Source organism: Nomascus leucogenys, chromosome 2 (genome assembly GCF_006542625.1).
Source record: "Nomascus leucogenys isolate Asia chromosome 2, Asia_NLE_v1, whole genome shotgun sequence".
In the NCBI taxonomy this organism is placed as follows: Eukaryota; Metazoa; Chordata; class Mammalia; order Primates; family Hylobatidae; genus Nomascus; species Nomascus leucogenys.
Window position 1 is genome coordinate 53,429,504 of NC_044382.1, and position 22,665 is coordinate 53,452,168.

Here is a 22,665-nt window from a genome sequence, read left to right on the forward strand (position 1 = left end):
TTGTGATTCAAAATAGGCTTGTGGGCTTTTCATGAGAGGAAGAAATGGGTGAAAAATAAAGATCATCAAAATGAAAGTTATTATTCATGCAAGATTTGGGGGGAGTCTGGCCTCCTGTATTCAAAATCTCATTAAGGTCAAAAGACACTTGGGACCCATTTATCCCCACTGCAGGTGAGCAAACTGAGGATTTGAGAGGTAAAGAGTAGATCTCACAACCAGTTAAGTGGTCAAAATACAAGTATGCCTGATTCCAAGGCCCCAGTCGCCCCCAATTACTGCACGGACAGAGGGCAAATTGGCAGGCTAGCGAGGCTGCCTTTCCGGCCGACGGGGACCAACAGCCCCAGACCCGCTCGAGTACCGGGGCCGCTTACGCCCCGGCGTACCGGTGACGCGTGCGCAGTGCAGTGCGGCGCCCCCTGCAGGCGGCGCGCAGGAGATGGTAGCGGCGGAGGGCCACTCAGTGCGTCTGCGCGCTTGTGGAGCTGGTGGCGGCGCTCCGCAAGGGCTCAGCTGTTCTCCGCGCGGCGGGCTCGGCCATGGCGCAGCCGGGGAAGCTGCTCAAGGAGCAGAAGTACGACCGGCAGCTGAGGTGAGCCAAGGCTCACCGAGCCGAGGGTGGGCCGGCGGGCTTCCCAGCGTCCGGGCCGGGCCTAAAGGCGCGGGCGGCGCGGTCGGGCCTCCCTCAGGCCTTCCTCCAGGCTGGGCCGGGCCGTGCGGGGCGCGGGAAGCCGGCGCTCGGGGCTCCCGCCCTGGGCCAAAGGTGCTGCGCGAGGGCTGGGACCCCTTCTCCCGCCATGCGGTGTGCGGTTCCGGGGCCGCGGTCCCCAGCGCCAGCCGGGTTGCTAAGGCGGCTGCCGGCCCCGCCTCGGTGCGCCCAGGCTCCTCGTTTTCCGAATGGGGAGGCCCGGAGCGCACCCCATCCCGGCCGCGAGGGCGGCACGGAGGGTTAGGTTTTGTTCTCAGCCAGCGCTGTCCAATGGAAGTAAAATGCTAGTCTTCATGTGAGCCGCAAATGTAATTATAAATTTTCTAGTAACCACACTAAAGGTAAAATGAAACAGGTGAAATTGATTTTTAAATACAATTTAACCCAGTATGTCCAAAACATTACTATTTCAACACAATCAATATAAAAAGTTCTTGAGATATTTTACTTAAATTTTTATTTTTATTTTTGTAGAAACGAGGTTTTTGCCACCTTTCCCCAAGCTGGTCATGAGTATTTTCCTTTTTAAAACTGTCTTGGAGGACCGGCACGGTGGCTCACGCCTGTAATCGCAGCACTTTGGGAGGCCGAGGCGGGCGGATCACCTGTCAGGAGTTCGAGACCAGCCTGGGCAACATGGTGAAACCCTGTTTCTATTTAAAAATTCAGAAATTAGCTGGGCGTGGTGATGCGCGCCTGTAATCCCAATTACTCTGGAGGCTGAGGCCGGAGAATCGGTTGAATCCAGGAGGTGTAGGTTTCAGTGAACCGAGATCGTGCCACTGCACTCCAGCCTGGGTGACAGAGCGAGACTCCGTCAAAAAAAAGCCCCCCAAAAACTCTTAGAAATATTGTATTTTAGGCCGGGCGCGGTGGCTCAAGCTGTAATCCCAGCACTTTGGGAGGCCGAGGTGGGCGGATCACGAGGTCAGGGGATCGAGACCACGGTGAAACCCCATCTCTACTAAAAATACAAAGAATTAGCCGGGCGCGGTGGCGGGCGCCTGTAGTCCCAGCTACTCAGGAGGCTGAGGCAGGAGAATGGCGTGAACCCGGGAGGCGGAGCTTGCAGTAAGCCAAGATTGCGCCACTGCACTCCAGCCTGGGTGACAGAGTGAGACTCCGTCTCAAAAAAAAAAAAAAAAAAAAAAAAAAAGAAATATTGTATTTTACACTTAACAGCACATCTCAGTTAACACTAGCCTCATTGCTTGTGCTCAGTAGTACATGTGGCTAGCAGCTACCTTAATGGACAGTGCAGGCCTAAGCCATCAGGAGGGTCCTTGGGTACTTCCCCACCCTTGCCTTTTCTCCTTGCACTACCCATTCCTTATTTATTGAGCGTCTTCTATGTCTTGAGGCTGTGGAGATAACAAAGCTGCTCGGCTTTCCTCCTTCCTGGAGCCTCTGAGACAACAGAAGTTATATGTCACCAAGGACTGGAGCTTCTGTTTGCACCACCAGCCTAGTGCTGTATTAGAGGCTTTAGGCACTTAATTCTGAGAGCACCCTTGAAAGCAACCATTTCCTGTGCTTTACAGTTGGAGAAACTGAGTCTTGGAGAAGTTAGGTAACTTGCTCAGAGTTCCCCATATCTTTGAGCCAGGATGTAAACTCAGGCTCTTCTGGCTTTTTCAGAGGTACTCAGTTACATCCTGCTTCCAAGCTTTTAGGAGAAGAAACAAGGTAACAGTCCTTATAACCAACTTAGGTTTTCTTGTAAATTCTGGGAGTTCTTGTGTTTCTAATGCAGGTATAACTGTACATGACAGAGCTGAGAAGATAGTTGAGGTTACTAAGCAACTCTAACAAAAGAGGGTTTTTGCTGAGGGCATTCCATTTAAGTCCCAAACTTTAGCTTTCACAGTGAGAACTGGTTTTGAAGTGTCAAAGGGAAGCAGTTAGAAGCAAAATGCAGCAGTCAATAAGCCCCTCTTGACTTCACCTTAGTCGGGCCAGCAAGATAGTAGAGAAGACTGATTCATTTGGCCTCTTCTTGAAACGTGTTTCTTACAGACACACCAGGATTCTTTTTTTTTTTTTTTTTTTCTTTCAGGGACAAGGTCTTACTTTGTGACCCAGGCTAGAGTGCAGTGGCAAGAACACTGCTCACTGTAGCGTCAACTTCCTGGGCTCTAACGATCCTCCTGCCTTAGCCTCTTGAGTAGCTGGGACTACAGGCATGTGCCACCATGCTTAGCTAACTGTTGTAGAGATGGGGGTTTGCCCAGGCTGGTCTCGAACCCCTGCACTCAAGTGATCCTCCTGCCTCAGCTTCCCAAAGTGCTAGGATTACAGGCATGAGCCACCGTGCCTGGCCTCAATATTCTTTTTGTTTTATTTTTGAGGTGGGTCTCAGTATGTTACCCAGGCTGGAGTGCAATGGCTGTTCGCAGGTATGATTATTGGCACACCACAGCCTTGATCTCCTGGGCTGGAGCGATCCTCGTGTCTCAGTCTCCCAAGCAGCTGGGACTACAGGCACACACTATCTCACCCTGCTTGAGATGCACCAGTATTCTTTTTTTTTTTTTGAGACGGAATCGCGCAGGCTGGAGTGCAATGGCGCAGTCTTGGCTCACTGCAATCTCCGCCTCCTGCGTTCACGCAATTCTCATGCCTCAGCCTCGCGAGTAGCTGGGATTATAGGTGCGCGCCACTGCGCCTGGCTAATTTTTGTATTTTTAGTAGAGATGGGGTTTCACTATGTTGGCCAGCCTGGTTTCAAACTCCTGACCTCAAGTGATCTGCCTGCCTCGGCCTCCCAAAGTGCTGGGATTACAGGCGTGAGCCACTGCGCCTGGCCAAGATGCACCAGTATTCTTAAATTTACTCTCCAACTATCCAAGCATCCATCAACCATATATGTCAGGTGTCTTCTACGTGCCATACTTTGATGGAGAAAACAGGCGTTTACGGTCCATCTGGTTCTAGGCAATTCCTCCATACATTTGACAGCTGTCTGGGCCCTTATGGAACATAGAGTGGAGTGGAAAGATGGATGCTCAGCAAACAAAAACAAATGAAGCCAGGTGCAGTGGCTTGTGCCTATAGTCCCAGCAACTCTAGAGGCTGAGGCGAGAGGAATGCTTGAACCCAGGAGTTCAAGACCAGTCTGGATAACATAGTAAGACCCTGTATAAAACAAAAAAAACAAAAAAAACAAAGCAGTTGCTTGACATATGCTCTGGAGGACATAGTGGCTACATAATAAGGGGTAATCTGCTTTAGATCAGGTAACAGGGAAGGCACATTAATCACTCTATTAGGATGTTCATTGGGTAATATACTTTAAAGCACGCCTGTAGAAGTTGATGTGAGGCTTTTCAGATGATAATTCAGTTTTCTTGGTAAAGCTTTTGCAGAAGTCACAGTAATAAGCCCTATGTCGAGATCTTAAATGCATCTAACTTAACTTAAATGCATCTAATATAATTTTTTTTTTTTTTTTTTTTTTGAGACCGAGTCTCATTCTGTTGCCCAGGCTGGAGTGCAGTGGTGCAATCTCGGCTCACTGCAAGCTCCGCCTCCTGGATTCACGCCATTCTCCTGTCTCAGCCTCCGAGTAGCTGGGACTACAGGCGCCTGCCACCACGCCCAGCTAATTTTTTGTATTTTTTAGTAGAGACGGGGTTTCACCATGTTAGTCAGGATGGTCTCGATCTCCTGACCTCGTGATCTGCCCGCCTTGGCCACCCAAAGTGTTGGGATAACAGGCGTGAGCCACTGTGCCCGGCACATCTAACATAATTTAAAAACAAATGAAATAGGGCTGGGCACAGTGGCTCACACCTGTAATCCCAGCATTTTGGGAGGCCAAGTGAGCCAAGATCATGCCACCACACTCCAGCCTGGGTGACAGAGCAAGACTCTGTCTCAAAACAAAAACAAACAAAAAGAATAAATGAAATAGAAAACAGATGAGGTTTTAAATCCAAAGACACTTTTTAAATGTTTGTTTGTTTGTTTTGAGACAGAGTGTCGCTCTTGTGCCCAGGCTGTTAAGGAGCTGGAAGACCAAGTTTCTGTTTCTAATTTGACGCTCTCCCTCTTTCCCCCTAACCATTCAAGGCATCAACCTGAGTTCTAGATTACTGTATAATCACTATACTAATATCTGTCTTACCTGTATTCTGTGGTTATGACATCAGTCTATGCAAGGAAAGTTGAAAGTTTAAAGATCACCATTCAAATAAGAAAACTGTATTTTCATGAAAGTTTTAAAAACGTCAAATTTGTGTCTGTTTTGTAGGTTGTGGGGTGATCATGGGCAAGAGGCTTTAGAATCTGCTCATGTTTGCCTAATAAATGCAACAGCCACAGGAACTGAAATTCTTAAAAACTTGGTACTACCAGGTAACGTAGGTTTGTGGTTGTGTTCTAAATATACTTCTTTAAGATTATGACCTAGAACTATATATTCCTGACTGACTCTGTTTTGGCTCTCAGGTATTGGTTCGTTTACAATTATTGATGGAAATCAGGTCAGCGGAGAAGATGCTGGAAACAAGTATGTTCTATTCTTTTCAAATATATACATGTTAAGGAAGGCAAGGCCTGAATCTTAGCTTCACCTCCTCAGTCAGGGTGACTCAACTCAGTGGAAATCATCCTTATGTTTGGGATTATGGTGAGGAGGAAGTGAGATAATATAGGTAAAGTGCTAGTACAGCATCTGGCAAATAGGGCATTAATAAATGGTACCCATCATTACTGTCTTTATTGTTATTAATATAAAGGTGTAGTCATTATTCCTTTATTCATGGAATATGGGCACTTCCTAAGCTCTTGCATTGACTTGTAGGTGTTAGCATATAATTAACAATAATACCTGTTGTTTGTGATGTCTTTTAGGCTCAGTCTAGGTGTATCTCTCTTTACACTGTGTCTACAAAAATGCTGTTTTAAAGATGGCCTGTATATTATTCTTTAAAGATTATATTTAGACTTTCAGAACATGCCCAAATTTGAATTTAAAGCTCACCTTTTCAGGGACTTGAAGTCTGGTATCTCTCATTGTGTTTGTCAGTAACAACAACAGTGAGTAAATTTAAGGAAAACCAGCAATTAGTTAATATTTAGTTTTGATGCCTTTTCTTTGGATCGTAGTGCCAGTTTCTGCTAGGCACAGCACAGCTTTTTTATTGATATATACCAAGAAGTCTTGTTATCTTTGCTTACTTGGTTGGTTAGAGTAGAATGTGATAAAAATAAGGTTTCTTCTTATGGAGCCAGTGAGCTTATACCAAAAAGTGGCATCCTGACTCTGATCAGCAGCCTCATATCTGGGCCTTGAGACATGTCAAGGGTATGTATGGGAGGAAGCCTGAATAAATCTGTTACAGTTACGTGCAAAAACAAATGGTTCAATACACCGAGAGTGGTCTATGGAACACTGGTTCTAGGGAACGATAAGAGCTGTTAAATGGGCCAATGGGTTCCACGGTCAAATTAGTTGGGGAAATGGATCAAATGAAGTTAAAATTTCTTTACCATAAGATTTTAGTATCACATTATTGTGTGTATTGTGAATTTACAAGAGGGAAATATGTATATGGTGTTTCCCAAACTTTTTTTTTTTTTTTTTTTTTTGAGACGGAGTCTCTCTCTGTCGCCCAGGCTGGAGTGCAGTGGCACAATCTCGGCTCACTGCAAGCTCCAGCTCCTGGGTTCACGCCATTCTCTTACCTCAGCCTTCCGAGTAGCTGGGACTACAGGCGCCCGCCACCACGCCCAGCTAATGTTTTGTATTTTTAATAGAGATGGGGTTTCACTGTGTTAGCCAGGATGGTCTCGATCTCCTGACTTTGTGATCCGCCCACCTCGGCCTCCCAAGGTGCTGGGATTACAGGCGTGAGCCACCACACCCGCTGGTGTTTCCCAAACGTTTTTTAGCCAAGGAACCCTCTTCTGTCAGAGGATCTTGTGAAATTCACTTTCTGTGGTACACACTTTGGGAAAGAAACATTGATTTATTAGCCTATCTTTCTTTATAAGTTTCATCTGATTTTCTTCCTCCAGGAAGGCCATTACAATCTGTAATCACAATATAGTTTGTTTTATACTATGAATGAAATATGCATGCTATTACAAACAACTTTTCCTTTATAGTCAGTAAGCTTTACTTTTTTTTCCTTTATTTTGTTCACTTTAGTTTCTTCCTTCAAAGAAGCAGTATCGGCAAGGTAAACAATTAGAGAATATAGTTGCATGTGAGCATCTAATGATGCCACTGTGTTTTGATTGCTTGAAAAGCTTTGACTTTAAAAACGTGTATTATTTCTCTGAGAAAAAAGTTAACTAATTTTTCTAATCTTGTAAATCTTCATATGTTTGGTAGTTTAAAAACTTAGAAGTTCTGTCTGTGTTTATACATTGTATCCTGTATTAAAGCTAAATCTTGAGTAATGTTACTATTCAGAGGATGGATTCTGGTTAACAAATTTTTTTTTTTTTTTTTTTTTTTTGAGACGTAGTCTCGCTCTGTCCCCCAGGCTGGAGTGCAGTGGCGTGATCTCGGCTCACTGCAAGCTCCACCTCCCAGGTTCATGCCATTCTCCTGCCTCAGTCCCCCGAGTAGCTGGGACTACAGGCGCCCACCACCACGCCTGGCTAATTTTTTGTATTTTTAGTAGAGATGGGATTTCACCATGTTAGCCAGGATGGTCTCGATCTCCTGACCTTGTGATCCACCTGCGTCAGCCTCCCAAAGTGCTGAGATTACAGGCATGAGCCACCACATCCGGCCTAAAAAATCTTACAAAACCATATTAGTCAACTTAGTGAAATGACTGTTAGCTTAGTGATTAACCACGCTTGTACAGGATTATAGATGTAGGTGGTTAGAGTGAGTCTGAACTTGATCCAGGACATCCCTGCCTGCTACCCAGAGTTTTTTGGTCATTTGCCTAATCAAAAAAGTAGAGTACAAGTAATGTCATTTGAGAACTCTGGATGATGATGGTTTTGCTCTGTTTTAAGTAATATTCTGTTGAGTCTTAAACACTAGGGGAAGCAGAATTGGCTGGGAGCAGTGGCTCACGCCTGTAATCTCAGCACTTTGGGAGGTCAAGGCAGGAGGATTGCTTGAGACCAGGAGTTCAAGAGCAGCCTGGGCAACATGTCAAGACCCTGTTTCTACAAAATATTTTTTTAAAAAATTAGCTGGGCATGGTAGCACATGCCTGTAGTCCCACCTACTTGGGAGGCTGAGGCAGGAAGATTGCTTAAGCCTAGGAGTTCAAGGCTGCAGTGAGCTATGATCAGGCCACTATGCTCCAAACTGGGCAACAGAGCAAAAGCCTGTCTCTAAAAAGAAAAAAAGAAGGGAAACAGAGTTGTCATACTTATGCATGAAATTTGGATAGTTTTACAGTATGTTTGCCTGTTCCATAAATTCGGGGATTATACTGTGACCAAGTTTTTTCTAATTCAAGTTAAATGCTTTGTTTTTAAAAAGAACCGAGCTGAAGCTGCCATGGAATTCTTACAAGAATTAAATAGCGATGTCTCTGGAAGTTTTGTGGAAGAGGTATATATGTACACACATTATTATGTCTGTGCTGAAATACAATTTTTTAAATAATTCAAAGCCCCAGAAATTTAGAATTTTGAATCCTTGTGTCATTTATGATTAGTTGAATTGGAATTGTTGCCTCATTTGTTGTAAAATAGCTTAACTGTCTCTGCCATGTTTAATATGATTGTGAAATTGGTTTTTTTTGTTTGTTTTTTTCTTTGCTGTCCTATTTAGAGTCCAGAAAACCTACTAGACAATGATCCTTCATTTTTCTGTAGGTTTACTGTTGTAGTTGCAACTCAGCTTGCTGAAAGGTAAATTTTTATGTTAATATGTTTTTATTTTAATCTTACTAGATTTGCATTGTTTTATTTTCTTTGCACAGTCTATGATGATATGGTTTTAAAAATTCTTAAATTCTACAGAAACTTTAAATATGAAACTTTTTTTTTTTTTTTTTGAGCTTGAGCTCAAATTCCTGAGCTCAAGCAATCCACCCTCCTCGGCCTCCCAAAGTGTTGGGATTACAGGTGTGAGCCACCATGCCTGGTCAAGAGTTTCAAATTTATGGCTGGGCACGGTGGCTCATGCTTGTAATCCCAGCACTTTGGGAGGCCGAGGCGGGCGGATCACGAGGTCAGGAGATCGAGACCATCCTGGCCAACATGGTGAAGCCCCATCTCTACTAAAAATACAAAAATTAGCTGGGCGTGGTGGCGCATGCCTGTAGTCCCAGCTACTCGGGAAGCTGAGGCAGGAGAATCGTTTGAATCAGGGAGGCGGAGGTTGCAGTGAGCCAAGATGGTACCACTACACTCCAGCCCTGGTGACAGAGTTAGACTCTGTCTCAAAAAATAAATAAATAAATAAATAAAAAGAAATTCTTAGAAATCTTCCAGCATTGAAAAGATGAGGAAGAGAAAAATACTGAAACTTTTTTTTTTATTATTATTCTTTAGACAGAGTCTTGCTCTGTTGCTCAGGCTGGAGTGCAGTGGCACAATCGTAGCTCACTGCAACCTCCGCCTCCTGGGTTCAGGTAATTCTCGTGCCTCAGAATTAATCAAATAGCTGGGATTATAGGCATGTGCCACCGTGCCCAGCTAATTTTTATATTTTTAGTAGAGATGGGGTTTCACCACATTGGCCAGGCTGATCTCGAACTCCTGGCCCCAAGTCATCCACCCGCCTCAGCCACCCAAAGTCCTGGGATTACAGTCGTGGAGCCACCAAGCCCGACCTTAGATGTGAAACTTTTGGAATATATTTAGAGCAGTTAAACTGAACGTTGTTTTGTTGTTGTTGTTGTTGTTGTTGTTCTTTGTTTTAGTGATTAAAAACTAGTTAGATTTGATTATTGAAGGCTGGTTGCAGTGACTCATGCATGTAATTCCAGCAGAACCAGGCTGAGACAGGTTCGGATCACTTGAGCACAGGAGTTTAAGACCAGCCTGGGCAACATGGCAAAACCTTGTGTCTACAAAAAATACAAAATTTAGCCAGATGGTGTGCCTGCTTGTGGTCCCAGCTACTCAGGAGGCTGGGATGGGAGAATCATTTGAGCCTGGGAGGTTGAGGCTGCAGTGAGCCATGATCATGCCACTGCACTCCAGCCTGGGCAACAGAGAATTGGTTATTGGAATTGTTGGGGGTGTATTTGTGGATTTTATATTTTTTCTCTATCATGGAAATGTTTAGAATTATCTCTTTAACGTTTCTCCTTAATATGACAGACTAAGGTTTCACATCCCTCTTGTCCAAAAGATGTACTTTCTTTGTTTGAGACTGCAACCTGTGGAAATGCTTGCTTTTCAGTGTATTCTTGACCTGCTTATGTAAATGCAGTTATGTACCTTTGCATCTATTATTTAGTAAGAAAGTTGCTTTAAGACATTTTCATGTTTTGCATGTTTTCGTGTTTGATGTATTTCCATTTGCTTATGTTCATATTTTGCTTTTTTTTTTTTTTTAAACAGCACTTTACTGCGCTTAGCAGATGTCCTCTGGAATTCCCAGATTCCTCTTTTGATCTGTAGGACATATGGACTAGTTGGTTATATGAGGATCATTATAAAAGAACATCCAGGTAAAATTGTTGAGCATATGGGCTTACTGTTGGTTGCTTTAGCTATAATTTTAGAAACTTGACGATTTAGCAAGTCAGTTTTAAATTACGAAGTAAATTTGTAGCAGCACATCTCTAGTTGCACATTCAAAGTGGCAATCAGATTCAATAGGCTGCAATCTACTCTTTATGTAGCATTATAGAAGGATACAAAGCAGGACATACAACAGGCACAGCTTCTTCATCTTATTAGGAGATCCAGCAACTATGCAAGTACCCAGCTTCTTTTGCCCCCTAACCCACATTGGGCATGTAAGGCTGTGGAGAGCTAAGGAATGTAGATCACTCTGACCCATGAAGTTACACCACCCTTCCCCACTCCAGTCTTTTTTTTGTTTTTTAAGAGAGTTTTGCTCTTGTTGCCCAGGTTGGAATACAATGGCACAATCTTGGCTCACTGCAACCTCCACCTCCCGGGTTCAACTGATTCTCCTGCCTCAGCCTCCCGAGTAACTGGGATTACAGGCGCCCGCCACCATGCCCAGCTAATTTTTTGCATTTTTAGTAGAGACAGGATTTCACCATGTTGGCCAGGCCGGTATTGAACTCCTGACCTCAGGTGATCCACCCGCCTTGGCCTCCCAAAGTGCTGGGATTACAGGTGTGAGCCACTGCACCAGGCCCGTCCAATCTTTTTATTTCATTCTCATGCAGGCTTTAGGTTCTCTCAATTCAGGTGCAATTTCACACAACAAAGACATTTATATAACTACTGTTCCCAAGGAAACTGTTGTAGGAGACCAAAGTCGTTTATAGGCAGACCTCCATCAGCTGAGGGTGGATATAAGCCCTTTACTTATAAAATTTTAATCTTAGATCATAAAATTTTCATCCAGTATTCATACAATGCTCTTTATTGACTCGAGAAAGCATTTTTACTATGACCCAAGCACTCTGCTAATGTGGTGATAGCCATTGGCATTGGTAGCATCACTGAGGAGTAATATCTGTGTGGGCAGTTAGGGATTGCTTGTCAGGATAAGCTCTGGCTGCTGGTGGTGAACCATTTAAGAGTTGAAAGTGGTGTCAACTGATGGGAGGGAACAAAAGAGTTGAAAGTGGGAGAGTGACCCGTGTAAACATTTTCTTTTAAATGGGTCACTCTGAAGTTGAGTAGAAAGTAAATGGATTTAAAGGGGCAAAGATTGGAGGCATGGATTGCTGTTAGAAATTTCCAGTGGCCTAAGTAAGAGAGAGTGTGTTCTTTTTCCTAATTTAGGGAAGACAAGAACAGGGGGTAGATAATAATGAAGGTTCAGTACTGCTAGTTGTATGCCTGCCTTTATGAGAATTATTTCATTTACTCTTTCCAAAACCTTTATAAGGTACAGATTGAGCATCCTTAATCCAAAAATCCAAAGTCAGAAGTGCTCCAAAATGCAAAACTTTTTGAGCACTGACATGATATTCAAAGGAAACACTCATTGGAATATTTCTTCAGATTTTTGGGTTAGAGAGCTCATCTAATATGTATTTGCAAATATACCAAAATCTCAACAAAATCCAAAACACTTATGGTCCCAAGCATTTTGGATAAGAGAGATATACAACCTGTAGATACTTTACTATCTGCTTTTTATAGATGATGCTGAAGCAATGAGATATTAAATTATTTGCCTAAGGTCACATAGTTAGCAAGTGACAGAACTGGGCCTACCTCTAAGCACTCACTGAAATTATACACTCTCCTGTACTCTCTCATGTGGAGAGCAGTGTACAGAGTGAGATTAGGAAGTGGGGAGTTACTGATGTTGGGGCCAAGGAAGCAAGAAGTAAAGGGTGACCATCAGGTTTCTGGGGAAGAAGTCTAGGTAGATGGTGATGCTGTCTATTGAAGATCACAAGAGGAGGAAGGATACGTCGTTAGTTGCTATCTCTACATAGGTTTTGTCAATTTTGAGCTTTTCCAGTTAGAACAAATTGTGTTCTAAGGGAATCTTGGTTTTACTTTTACTAAAACTTTATAGTTGACCTAAGATTTGTGCATTTTACTATATGTAAATCATACCTTAATAAAAATGAAAAAACCTGTGGGCCCTGTGCCCATTTAAAAATTAAAGATTTCCTAAGTTTCTATAATTCAGTGTATTGTCATCAGTATTGCCAAAGAATTAAGTTTATCTTTTGAGCTGGGCACGGTGGCTCACACCTGTAATGCAAGGACTTTGGGAGGCCAAGGCAGGAGGAGCCCTTGAATCCAGGAGTTTGAGACTAGCCTAGGTGACATAGTGAGACCCCATCTCTACAAAAAAATTTGCTGAGCACAGTGACACGAGACTGTAGTCCCACCTTCTCAGGAGGCTGAGGTGGGAGGATCCCTTCAGCCCAGGAATTTCAGCAGTGAGCTATGATTGTGCCACTGTACTTGAGCCCGGGTAATACAGCAAGACCCCATCTCTCTCTTTTTTTTTTAAGTATTAAATTTATCCTTTTGAATTCTTTGTTTCACAGTAATAGAATCTCATCCAGATAATGCATTAGAGGATCTACGACTAGATAAGCCATTCCCTGAACTGAGAGAACATTTTCAGTCCTATGATTTGGATCATATGGAAAAAAAGGTTGGTAGTGTGTGTGACCTTACATTTACAGATAGACTTAAAACATTTTTTTTTAACCTAAGGTTTCTGAATTACACTAAAGTGAGAAAATCCTATAAACCTCCATATTCCTGTCATCTGGATTACCCAATAACAATATTTTACCTTGTTTTCAACATATTAATTTTTCTCCAAAATTAAAAAACTTTTTTACTGAAGAAAAGTACATATACTGAACATCTGTGTAATCACTACCTAGGTCAAGAAATTGGACATTAACCTATTCCAGGTGGGGAGATGGGGATGGTTAATGGGTACCAAAAAAAAAAAATTAGAAAGAATGAATAAGATTTACTCCTTGAAAGCACAACAAGGTGACTATAGTTAATAATAACAACTTAGTTATACATTTTAAAATAATTAAGAGTTTAATTGGATTATTTGTAACATAAAGGATAAACGCTTGAGGGGATAAATGCTATACAGGTACCCCATTCTCCGTGATGTGCTTATTTCACATTGCATGCCTGTGTCAAAGCATGTACCCCATAAATATATACACCTAAGTACCCACAAAAATTGAAAATAAAAAATTTTAAAAAACAGAAACAAAAAAATTCCAAGAAGTTCTCTTTATGGCCTTTTTCTAAACAAATAGAAATAATGACTTAACAATATAAGGAGTATATGTATTTTTTCCCACTTCCATATTAATTAACAAGCAGTTGTTTATTTGGTTCATCAGAAAACAGAAAAGATCCTTCTTTCTTACTTTACGATTGGTGTCTGAAATTGAGATTTGAGCTGTGTTTTTGGGTGGCAGTCTCTGAGACTGTTTTGCTGGTGTAATGGGGACAATCATAGTATATATGTGACATACTAGGTATCTACCTCTAGAAAAATTTGTAAAGCAGTTTTTATTAACTCAGTTCATTTTCCTCTATTCATTACTCTTCATATATTAGGAGATCATAAATATTGTTGAATTTGTTGAAAATGAGATGGTACAGTGAAGAATTAATAATACTGATATTTTCTTTTTTTTGTCTCTCATTTTTAGGACCACAGTCATACTCCATGGATCGTGATCATAGCTAAATATTTAGCACAGTGGTATAGTGAAGTATGTCCTTTTTTAAAAAAAATTTCATATGTAACTGTATTTTCAATTTCTTATAAAGGATTTCCTTGATGGGGAATGGGAGATTAATTTTTTTCCTTATGAGGTTGTATGGTAGGGCAAATGGATGCTTTTAAATTTAAATCTAGCAGTTCCTTTTTTGATCCTGATAATTTTAATTAACAAAATGAAATTCAATAAATGTCATTATGAAACTGGCAGGGGGAATTAATGTAGATAAATGGTCACAGTGTCTGTTTTCTATCAAGTGAGCCTCTGATTTCACAGAGAAATATATTTGTTGATGAAATCTTATGTAGAGAATGGGGGACACTTTAGACTTTCAATTTCTGTGTTTTGAGTTTTTAATAACTAGATTTTTAAAATTTTTAACCAATTTAGACAAATGGACGAATACCTAAAACGTATAAAGAAAAAGAGGACTTCAGAGATTTGATTAGACAAGGTAATATTATGGGATATGATTAAATACTGTATAAAGCTTGAAAAGCAAATTGCTAGAGGCAGGTGCTTATTAGATTTCTGTTAACACCTTTGTCAGATGATACTATCATGAGCTTTTATTTTACTTTCCCTCTGGAGAAGTTAAGAAGCCACGCCTTGTATAGTTTTAAGGACTAATGATAAGCTGTATTTCTTAAGGTTTAATATTCTGCAGGATCTGACAAGATTATTTTTATAATGGGGGAACAGAAGAGTGAAAAGAAAAGGGCTGTTTGCTAACAATTTCCCATTATAATAGGAATTCTAAAAAATGAAAATGGGGCTCCAGAGGATGAAGAGAATTTTGAAGAAGCTATTAAAAATGTGAACACAGCACTAAATACAACTCAGGTAATGAAAGAGTTGCTGAGGGATTCACATGAACAAGGTGTTTTCTAGAGTCCTTGGCTATTAAATGGTTGATTATAATGATTTAAGTTAATGTTTTCTAAATGTATAGTTAGAAATAAATACAGGGCCAGGCATGGTGGCTCATCGCAGCACTTTGGGAGGCTGAGGCGGGCGGATCACCTGAGGTCAGGAGTTCAAGACCAGCCTGGCCAACATAGTGAAACCGCATCTCTACTAAAAATACAAAAATAAGCTGGGCATGATGGAACATTCCTGTAATCCCAGCTATTCGGGAGGCTGAGGCAGGAGAATCACTTGAACCCAGGACGCAGAGGTTACAGTGAGCCAAGATTACACCCTGCACTCCAGCCTGGGCAACAGAGTAAGACTCCACCTCAGATGCCTTTGGTTTTGTTATGGCTTAGTTGTTGAGGTCTGACCATTGAAGTTTTGGGGGAGCTTTGGAATAACACCTGGTAGTTTAAGTTAGAATTTTCTTGTCACTTAAAACAGCAAATATACTGCCTTTGAAGTTAGGAAGGCACGTAAGGTATTATTACCAACTTTTTAGAGACAACAAGGCAGTGTTGCTGAGTGATTAAAAGTGTGCTGGCTGGGGCCAGGTGCAGTGGCTCACACCTGTAATCCCAACACTTGGGAGGCTGAGGAGGGCAGATCACGTGAAGTCAGGAGTCTAAGACCAGCCTGGCCAACATGGTGAAACCCCATCTCTATTAAAAATACAAAAAAAATTAGTCGGGCATGGTGGTGGGCACCTGTAATCCCAGCTACTTGGGAGGCTGAGGCAGGAGAATCGCTTGAACCTGGGAGGCGGAGGTTGCAGTGAGCTGAGATCTCACCAGTGTACTCCAGCCTGGGCGATAAGAGTGAGACTTTGTCTCAAAAAAAAAAAAAAAAAAAAAGTGTTTGCTGGCCAGGTGTGGTGGCTCACACCTGTAATCCTAACACTTTGGGAGGCCAGAGCAGAAAGATTGCTTGAGCCCAGTTCAAGACCAGCCTGAACAACATAGGGAGATCTTGTCTCTACAAAAAATTTAAAAATTAGATGGGTATGGTGGCATGCACCTGTAGTCTCAGCTACTCTGGAGCCTAAGGTAGTGGGAGGATCACTTGAGCCTGGGAGGTTGAGGCTGCAGTGAGCCATGATTGTGCCACTGCACTGCAGCCTGGGCAATGATATGAGACCCTGTGTCCAAAAAATAAAAGTATGTGCTTTGTGAATCACTTTTCTGGGGTGATGAAAATTTTCTGTTTTAATTGGGGTTATAGTTAAAAATATGTATATATAGTTATCAAAATGCATTGAATTGGACATTTAAAATCTCTGTATTTCACTGAATATAAAACCACAGTTGAAAAGAAAAGGTTCTAATAGTTGGGGGGCAGTAAGCTAAATAAACAGATAAAAATGCACCAGGTGCTGTGAACAAAATTGAAGCAGAACAAAGGGTCAGAGAGCATGTTGGGGACAAGGGAATCTGGGGTTGAGAGACAATTGTACATAGGGAGCCAGGGAGACTTTCCAAGAGACGTTTAAGCAGAAGCCTGAGTGAAGTGACACGCAGAGGTCTGGTGGAAGAGCTTTTCAGTTGGAGGAAGCACATGTGCAAAGGCCCAGAAGTGGGATGAAGCTTGACTTTTGTTCAAGCATCAGTAAGCAAGTCAGTGTGATTGGAGTGAAGTGAAAAAGGGGGAAAAGTGGTAGGAAGGATTTGAGTTTGGAGAGGCAGAAAGGGCCAGATCATAAAGGCCTTGCAGGCTATTTAAGCATTTCGATTGGGCAAGTGGAGTGAGCTGCTTTATATTCTAAAAGACCATTCCGGCTTTGGTGAGAACAGAATTGAGGGGACTGGGAGTGGAAGCAGAGAGACCAGTTAGGAGATCCCACTGAGACATTTCTTTTTTCCACACATCAGTAGAATCAAAGCCTATGGTGTGGTGTGTGTGTGTGTGTGTGTGTGTGTGTGTGTGTGTGTGTCTATATATATATATATATTTTTTTTTTTTTTTTTTTTGAGACAGGATCTCACATTGTTGCCCAGGGTAGAGTGCAGTGACGCAATCACTGCTCACTGCAGCCTTGACCTCCTGGGCTCAAGTGATCCTCCCACCTCAGCCTCCCAAGTAGCTGGGACCACAGGCATGTGCCACCACACCCAGCTAATTTACTTTTATGTTTCCTATAGACGGGGTCTCCCTGTTTTGTTCAGGTTGGTCTCAAACTCCTGGGCTCAAATGACCCTCTCACCTTGGCCTCCTAAATGCTGGGATTATAGATGTGAGCCATTGTGCTCAGCTTTATACTCTTGATTAATGTATGAAGATCTTGCTAGCAATAAAATTACTTTATAGTTTTAGTTTTTTTCAGAGTGGTTGTCTCAACGGTAACTAATTAGGGTGCAAGGGTTTCAGCGTTTTGACAAGATGGAAAATCATGAAATACTACAAGTCTATAATCTGTTTTGTCTTCAGATGTAACTATAATAATTTACTGGGACCCCTTCTTTACCCCATTTATGGTATAAGAGAATAGGTATTAAATGCTAGCAACAGTGGACAGGAGAGGTCTTTCTTCCATTCTTTCTTTCCCCATCAAATCTTCATATGGTACTGATTCTAAATAAAATTATAAACAAATCAGAAGTTTGTATTTGATTACAATTTGAGAATTCAAAGAACATATCTGAAGAAATAGCACTGAAAATAAAGATGGGCAAATTCTTAATACTGTGTAAGTAAATGTTTCATGTTCCTTTGTTAGATCCCAAGCAGTATTGAAGATATATTTAATGATGATCGCTGCATAAATATCACCAAACAGGTAACAACAAAAAAAATAAAAACATTGCTGCTAAACCTTTGGGTCAAAGTAAAACACCACTTAATGTTAATTTTTTCTTATTCTTTTAGACTCCATCATTTTGGATTTTAGCTCGTGCCTTAAAGGAATTTGTGGCTAAAGAGGGTCAAGGAAATTTACCTGTTCGAGGCACAATTCCTGATATGATTGCAGATTCAGGCAAATATATAAAACTGCAAAACGTGTATGTCACTGTTTTCAAACTATGTAATAGACAAAGTCTGATTATATTAGAGATAAACATTTTATCATCCTATCAGAAATCAAATGAAAGTTTATTATAACCTCATTGCTTATAAATAAACTAGGCCAGCTGCAGTGGCTCATGCCTGTAATCCCAACACTTTGGGAGGCCAAGGTGGGAGAACTGCTTGAGTCCAGGAGTTTGAGACCATCCTGGGCAACATAGTGAGACTTCCGTCTCTACAAATTGAAAAATTAGGTGGGCACGGTAGCATACGCCTTTAATCTCAACTACTCGGGAGGCTGAGGCAGAAGGATCTCTTGAGCTCGGGAGTTTGAGGCTGCAGTGAGCCATGATCATGCCACTTCACTTCAGCCTGGGTGACAGAGCAAGACTCTGTTTCAAATAAATAAGTAAAAATAAGCTGAAGAACTTAGGCCAGGCTGGGCGTGGTGGCTCATGCCTGTAATCCCAGCACTTTGGGAGGCCGAGGAGGGTGGATCATGAGGTCAGGAGATTGAGACCATCCTGGCTAACACGGTGAAACGCCATCTCTACTAAAAATACAAAAAAATTAGCCGGGCATGGTGGCAGGTGCCTATAGTCCCAGCTACTCCGGAGGCTGAGGCAGGAGAATAACGTGAACCCGGGAGGTGGAGCTTGCAGTGAGCCGAGATCGGGCCAGTGCACTCCAGCCTGGGTGACAGAGTGAGACTCTGTCTCAAAACAAAAAAACGAACTTAGGCCGGGCGTGGTGGCTCACGCCTGTAATCCCACTACTTTGGGAGGCCAAGACGGGCGGATCACGAGGTCAGGAGATCAAGACCATCCTGCCAACATGGTGAAACCCTGTCTCTACTAAAACAAAAAATCAGCCAGGTGTGGTGGCGCGCACCTGTAGTCTCAGCTATTCGGGAGGCTGAGGCAGGGGAATCGCTTGAAGCCAGGAGGTGGAGGTTGCAGTGAGCCAAGATCTCGCTACTGCACTCCAGCCTGGCGACAGAGCAAGATTCCGTCTCAAAAAAAAAATACTTAGGGAGCAATTATTTTTAAGCTCAAAGCAAAATTGAATGGGACATACAGAATTACCACATATGCCTAGGAGGCAGAGTTTTTTTTCATACTTCTTGATAAACTTAATATTTGATCACTTAACTCTGTGCTGTGAACTATATGTATTAAGTAATTTAATACACACACAAGGTTCACAAAGACCTTATGAGAGAGAGAGAGACTGTTATTGTCCCTATTTTACACATGAAGAAACTAAGGTATTGAAAAGATTACTTATACAAGGTCAGATAGCTGGTAAATGGCAGAACCAAGATTTGAACCCCAGGAAACTCAGTACCAGAGCCTGTATGCTTAGCTATGGCCCTATACTGCCTTCTATTTGTAACTTAAAACCATGAAGGTTTGATGAATTTTTTATCTTAATGTTTCATAATTTATAGTCTATGACTATAGCTAGACACCTTGCTATCCAGGTATCACTAGCTTGAACCCAGATAGATTATCATAGGGATGGGTCTCAATGAATATTACCCTCGTATAGTTAGGGCATGGTGCAAAGAATCCAGATCTGCTGGCTTCGTTTCTTTGGGGGCCAAGTAATGGCACACAGAGATGATCTCTCTTCCCCAGACAGATTTCACACTTTATCATGTCACCATTGAACGAATCTTGGTTTGTTGTCCTAGCCTAAGAGTTCAACTACTTAAAACTTGGGGAAGGTCAATTGAGGATAGAAAGAAGTATGACCTTACATAGGAGGTAGTCAGCCTGAACACTGATGATTTTTAGAGGGTGAAAGGTAAATAGACCTAAAGAAAAGTTTTATGGCCAGATGCAGTGGCTCACACCTGTATTCCCAGCACATTGGGAGGCCAAAGCGGGTGGTGAAATGTGCCACAGGGGATGTTCACAGGTGTTTTAAATGGTTGAAATTTTACGTTTTCCATGGTCTCAGTGGTATAAATAGAGATAATTATTGGGGTTTTTTTTTTCCTCTCATAATAAATACAGAGTATTTTCTAACTGAAACAGAGGTAGAGCATGTTTATCTGTGGCAGTGCTAAAAAGGTATGAAGGTCAGTTAATTGAAAATTGTCATTAATACAGTATTTTCAGTTTCTAAATCGCTTGAACCCAGGAGTTCAAGACCAGCCTGGGCAACATGGTGAAACTCCGTCTCTACAAAAAAGACAAAAATTAGGCGTGGTAGTGTGCGCCTGAATTCCCAGCTACCTGGGAGGCTGAGGTGGGAGGATCAGTTGAGCGTGGGAAGTTGAGGCTGCAGTAAGCCAGGATTGCGCCACTGTACCCCAGCCTGGGTGGCAGGGCGAGATCCTGTCTCAAAAAACAAAGAAGTTTTACATTGGAGATGAACAGTTTTAATATATTTAACTTTCCTTGGACTTGACTTCCAGGAGATAAGTCATGTTCTTCAGTAGTGTATTTTTTCAGGTCCTCTGTCACAGAAGCCAAAATCATAGATCCCTCTAGGGGAGCAGTTTTTAAGTTGGGTGCTGTTAGAGGGACCCTGGGTTTTAGTGGGCACTGAGAGTCTGTCACTTGCACTGGAAAGATTCCCAGCTACTCATGGTGCTATTGATAGCATTTCCCTGGCATTTTCACATTTCATACATTGTCAGGCCTGTGTTTTTTCATGAAAAGGAAAGAAAATTTTTGTTCATGGTAACAATTTAAATTTTGCTAATTTAAAAATTTGTTAGTAATTGCTTTTTGTTCTTTTTCAGTTACCGTGAAAAAGCAAAGAAAGATGCTGCCGCTGTGGGTAATCATGTTGCCAAATTGCTGCAGTCCATTGGCCAGGTAAGCTGCTGGGCACACTGTGCCCATACAGGCCTGAGCACATAACTCCAGCCAGAAAGGGTTTAGAGACAGAGGGTGTGGCACTGGCTCTGTGCTTCTTTAGAGGGAGCTGTCATTTGCCTGCCTAATGGGAGAGCTTGTGATAAGGAAACAAGATATTTTTAAAGTGCTCTCCCAGCTGCTGGAGAAAGCCTTCCCATCTCACAGTGATTGGCTTTGTGCCACACCCTTTGTTAATCTTCTCTTTTAAACTGGAACAGAATCTGTATTTATCTCTTTACAGGCACCAGAGTCCATTTCAGAGAAAGAATTAAAATTACTCTGTAAGTCCCCTTGAATTAATTTCCTTATTTTGCTTGATAGAAATGTGCCACAGGGAATGTTCCCAGGTATTTTGAATGGTTGAAATTTTAAGTTTTCCATGGCCTCAGTGATATAGATATAGATAATTATTGGGTAAGGTTTTTTTTTTCCCTCTCATAATACAATACATGGAGAGTATTTTAAGACTGAATCAGAGGTAGAACATGTTTATCTGTGGCAGTGCTAAAAAGGCTGAACGGTCGGTTAATTGAAAATTGCCATTAATACAGTATTTTCAGTTTTTAAATTTTAAGTAATTTAGGAAATTTTTTTGTCTGAAGACTTCGGGTGTGAAGTCTTGAGTCACATGTACATTGACAATATTGGTTTAAATACTCATTTTGATGTGTGTTAAATGACTGTAATGGAGTTAAGAATTTTGCCATCTAGTTTCAGAGTGGTTAGGTTCGTAGGAGTCTTCTCAGTAACTCCTCAGTAGGCCAGAAGCATTTTCTTTTATTTAAGAGTCAGTTTCAAAATACTCAATCTGTCGTGCATGCCATCTGAAGATTTCTCCCTGTAGCTACTGCTCCTACGTCCTGTGGAAGTTTATATTTTGCATGCTCCCCATCCTTAAAATAGATTTATCCAAGCTTTCCATTTTATGATTTCTCCACAATGTCTGTTTAGGCTCAGTTTTAATGTTTTCTGCCACTACTAATCTTGCACCTTGTTTGTTCTATTAGACTAATCTTGAATTAGCATTTGTTGTATTAGATTATATAATACTAGATTGCAAGTTCGATGCTGGGTATTTGAACATTTATTACTCTGTTCTACTTTGGGGCATTTTTGAAAATTTCAATAATGCAAAGCTTAAAAAAGTCATTACATATATCAAGAGTACAATTCATAAACCTCTCTCTTTTAGGACTACTTATCCATAATAATGAAAACTATTATTTTTAGAGCCATATCAGGCATTGTGCTATAGATGCACTTTATACTGGTGTTACATTTAATCCATAGAACAATTCTCAAAGGTAAACAGTATCATCCCCATTTTACACTTGAAAACTGAGGTTCAGAGAGGCCATCACCTTACTTGCTTCTGAATTGGTTGCAGTGCTAGGGATATAAATTTAAAGTGATTCGTGTTCTAGTGCTTTCTCTGCTATTAGAGTCAAGGAGAAAACATTTCTTCACATTCTCATGTCTGAGAAGGGTATACACATAATTCTCTGTTCTTAAAGTCACCTGTGATTCATAATATTCACCAGTCACAGTCATTGCTTCCAGAGTATCTTTCCTCTGTTCAGGCAGCAATTCTGCATTTCTTCGAGTGGTAAGATGTCGATCCTTAGCTGAAGAATATGGTTTGGATACAATTAACAAGGATGAAATTAGTAAGTATAATAGCCTTCTGATTCTGGGTTAATTTTAATTAATTTAAAAATATAAATATTTTGTGTTAATAGTGTTGAGTATATGGTGATGATATAAAAGATAATGTAAATATTCATATTCTAATTTTATTCTAAGCCTATCTAAGTAATTATAATTTATATATTATATGAAACTTAATGTATGC

The 22,665-nt window shown here is 41.4% G+C and overlaps 1 protein-coding gene across 3 annotated transcripts in view; it reads left to right on the plus strand.

Annotated features, from left to right (window-relative positions):
* The first annotated feature begins 450 nt into the window (after positions 1-450).
* The window catches only part of NAE1 (NEDD8 activating enzyme E1 subunit 1), a 28,114-nt gene continuing 5,899 nt past the window's right edge, over positions 451-22,665 (plus strand). For all 3 annotated transcript variants that reach the window (XR_004026350.1, XM_030795758.1, XM_030795753.1), the window contains exons 1-16: positions 451-595; positions 4,965-5,068; positions 5,162-5,222; positions 6,867-6,897; positions 8,172-8,243; positions 8,466-8,545; positions 10,208-10,317; positions 12,808-12,917; positions 13,957-14,019; positions 14,419-14,482; positions 14,780-14,871; positions 17,654-17,713; positions 17,803-17,936; positions 20,696-20,771; positions 21,055-21,094; positions 22,394-22,480. Coding sequence is in view for 2 of the 3 variants with exons in the window: in XM_030795758.1 (XP_030651618.1) it covers positions 543-595; positions 4,965-5,068; positions 5,162-5,222; positions 6,867-6,897; positions 8,172-8,243; positions 8,466-8,545; positions 10,208-10,317; positions 12,808-12,917; positions 13,957-14,019; positions 14,419-14,482; positions 14,780-14,871; positions 17,654-17,713; positions 17,803-17,936; positions 20,696-20,771; positions 21,055-21,094; positions 22,394-22,480 (1,237 nt within the window). In the remaining variant the exon portion in view is untranslated. The remainder of the gene's footprint in view (positions 596-4,964; positions 5,069-5,161; positions 5,223-6,866; positions 6,898-8,171; positions 8,244-8,465; positions 8,546-10,207; positions 10,318-12,807; positions 12,918-13,956; positions 14,020-14,418; positions 14,483-14,779; positions 14,872-17,653; positions 17,714-17,802; positions 17,937-20,695; positions 20,772-21,054; positions 21,095-22,393; positions 22,481-22,665) is intronic.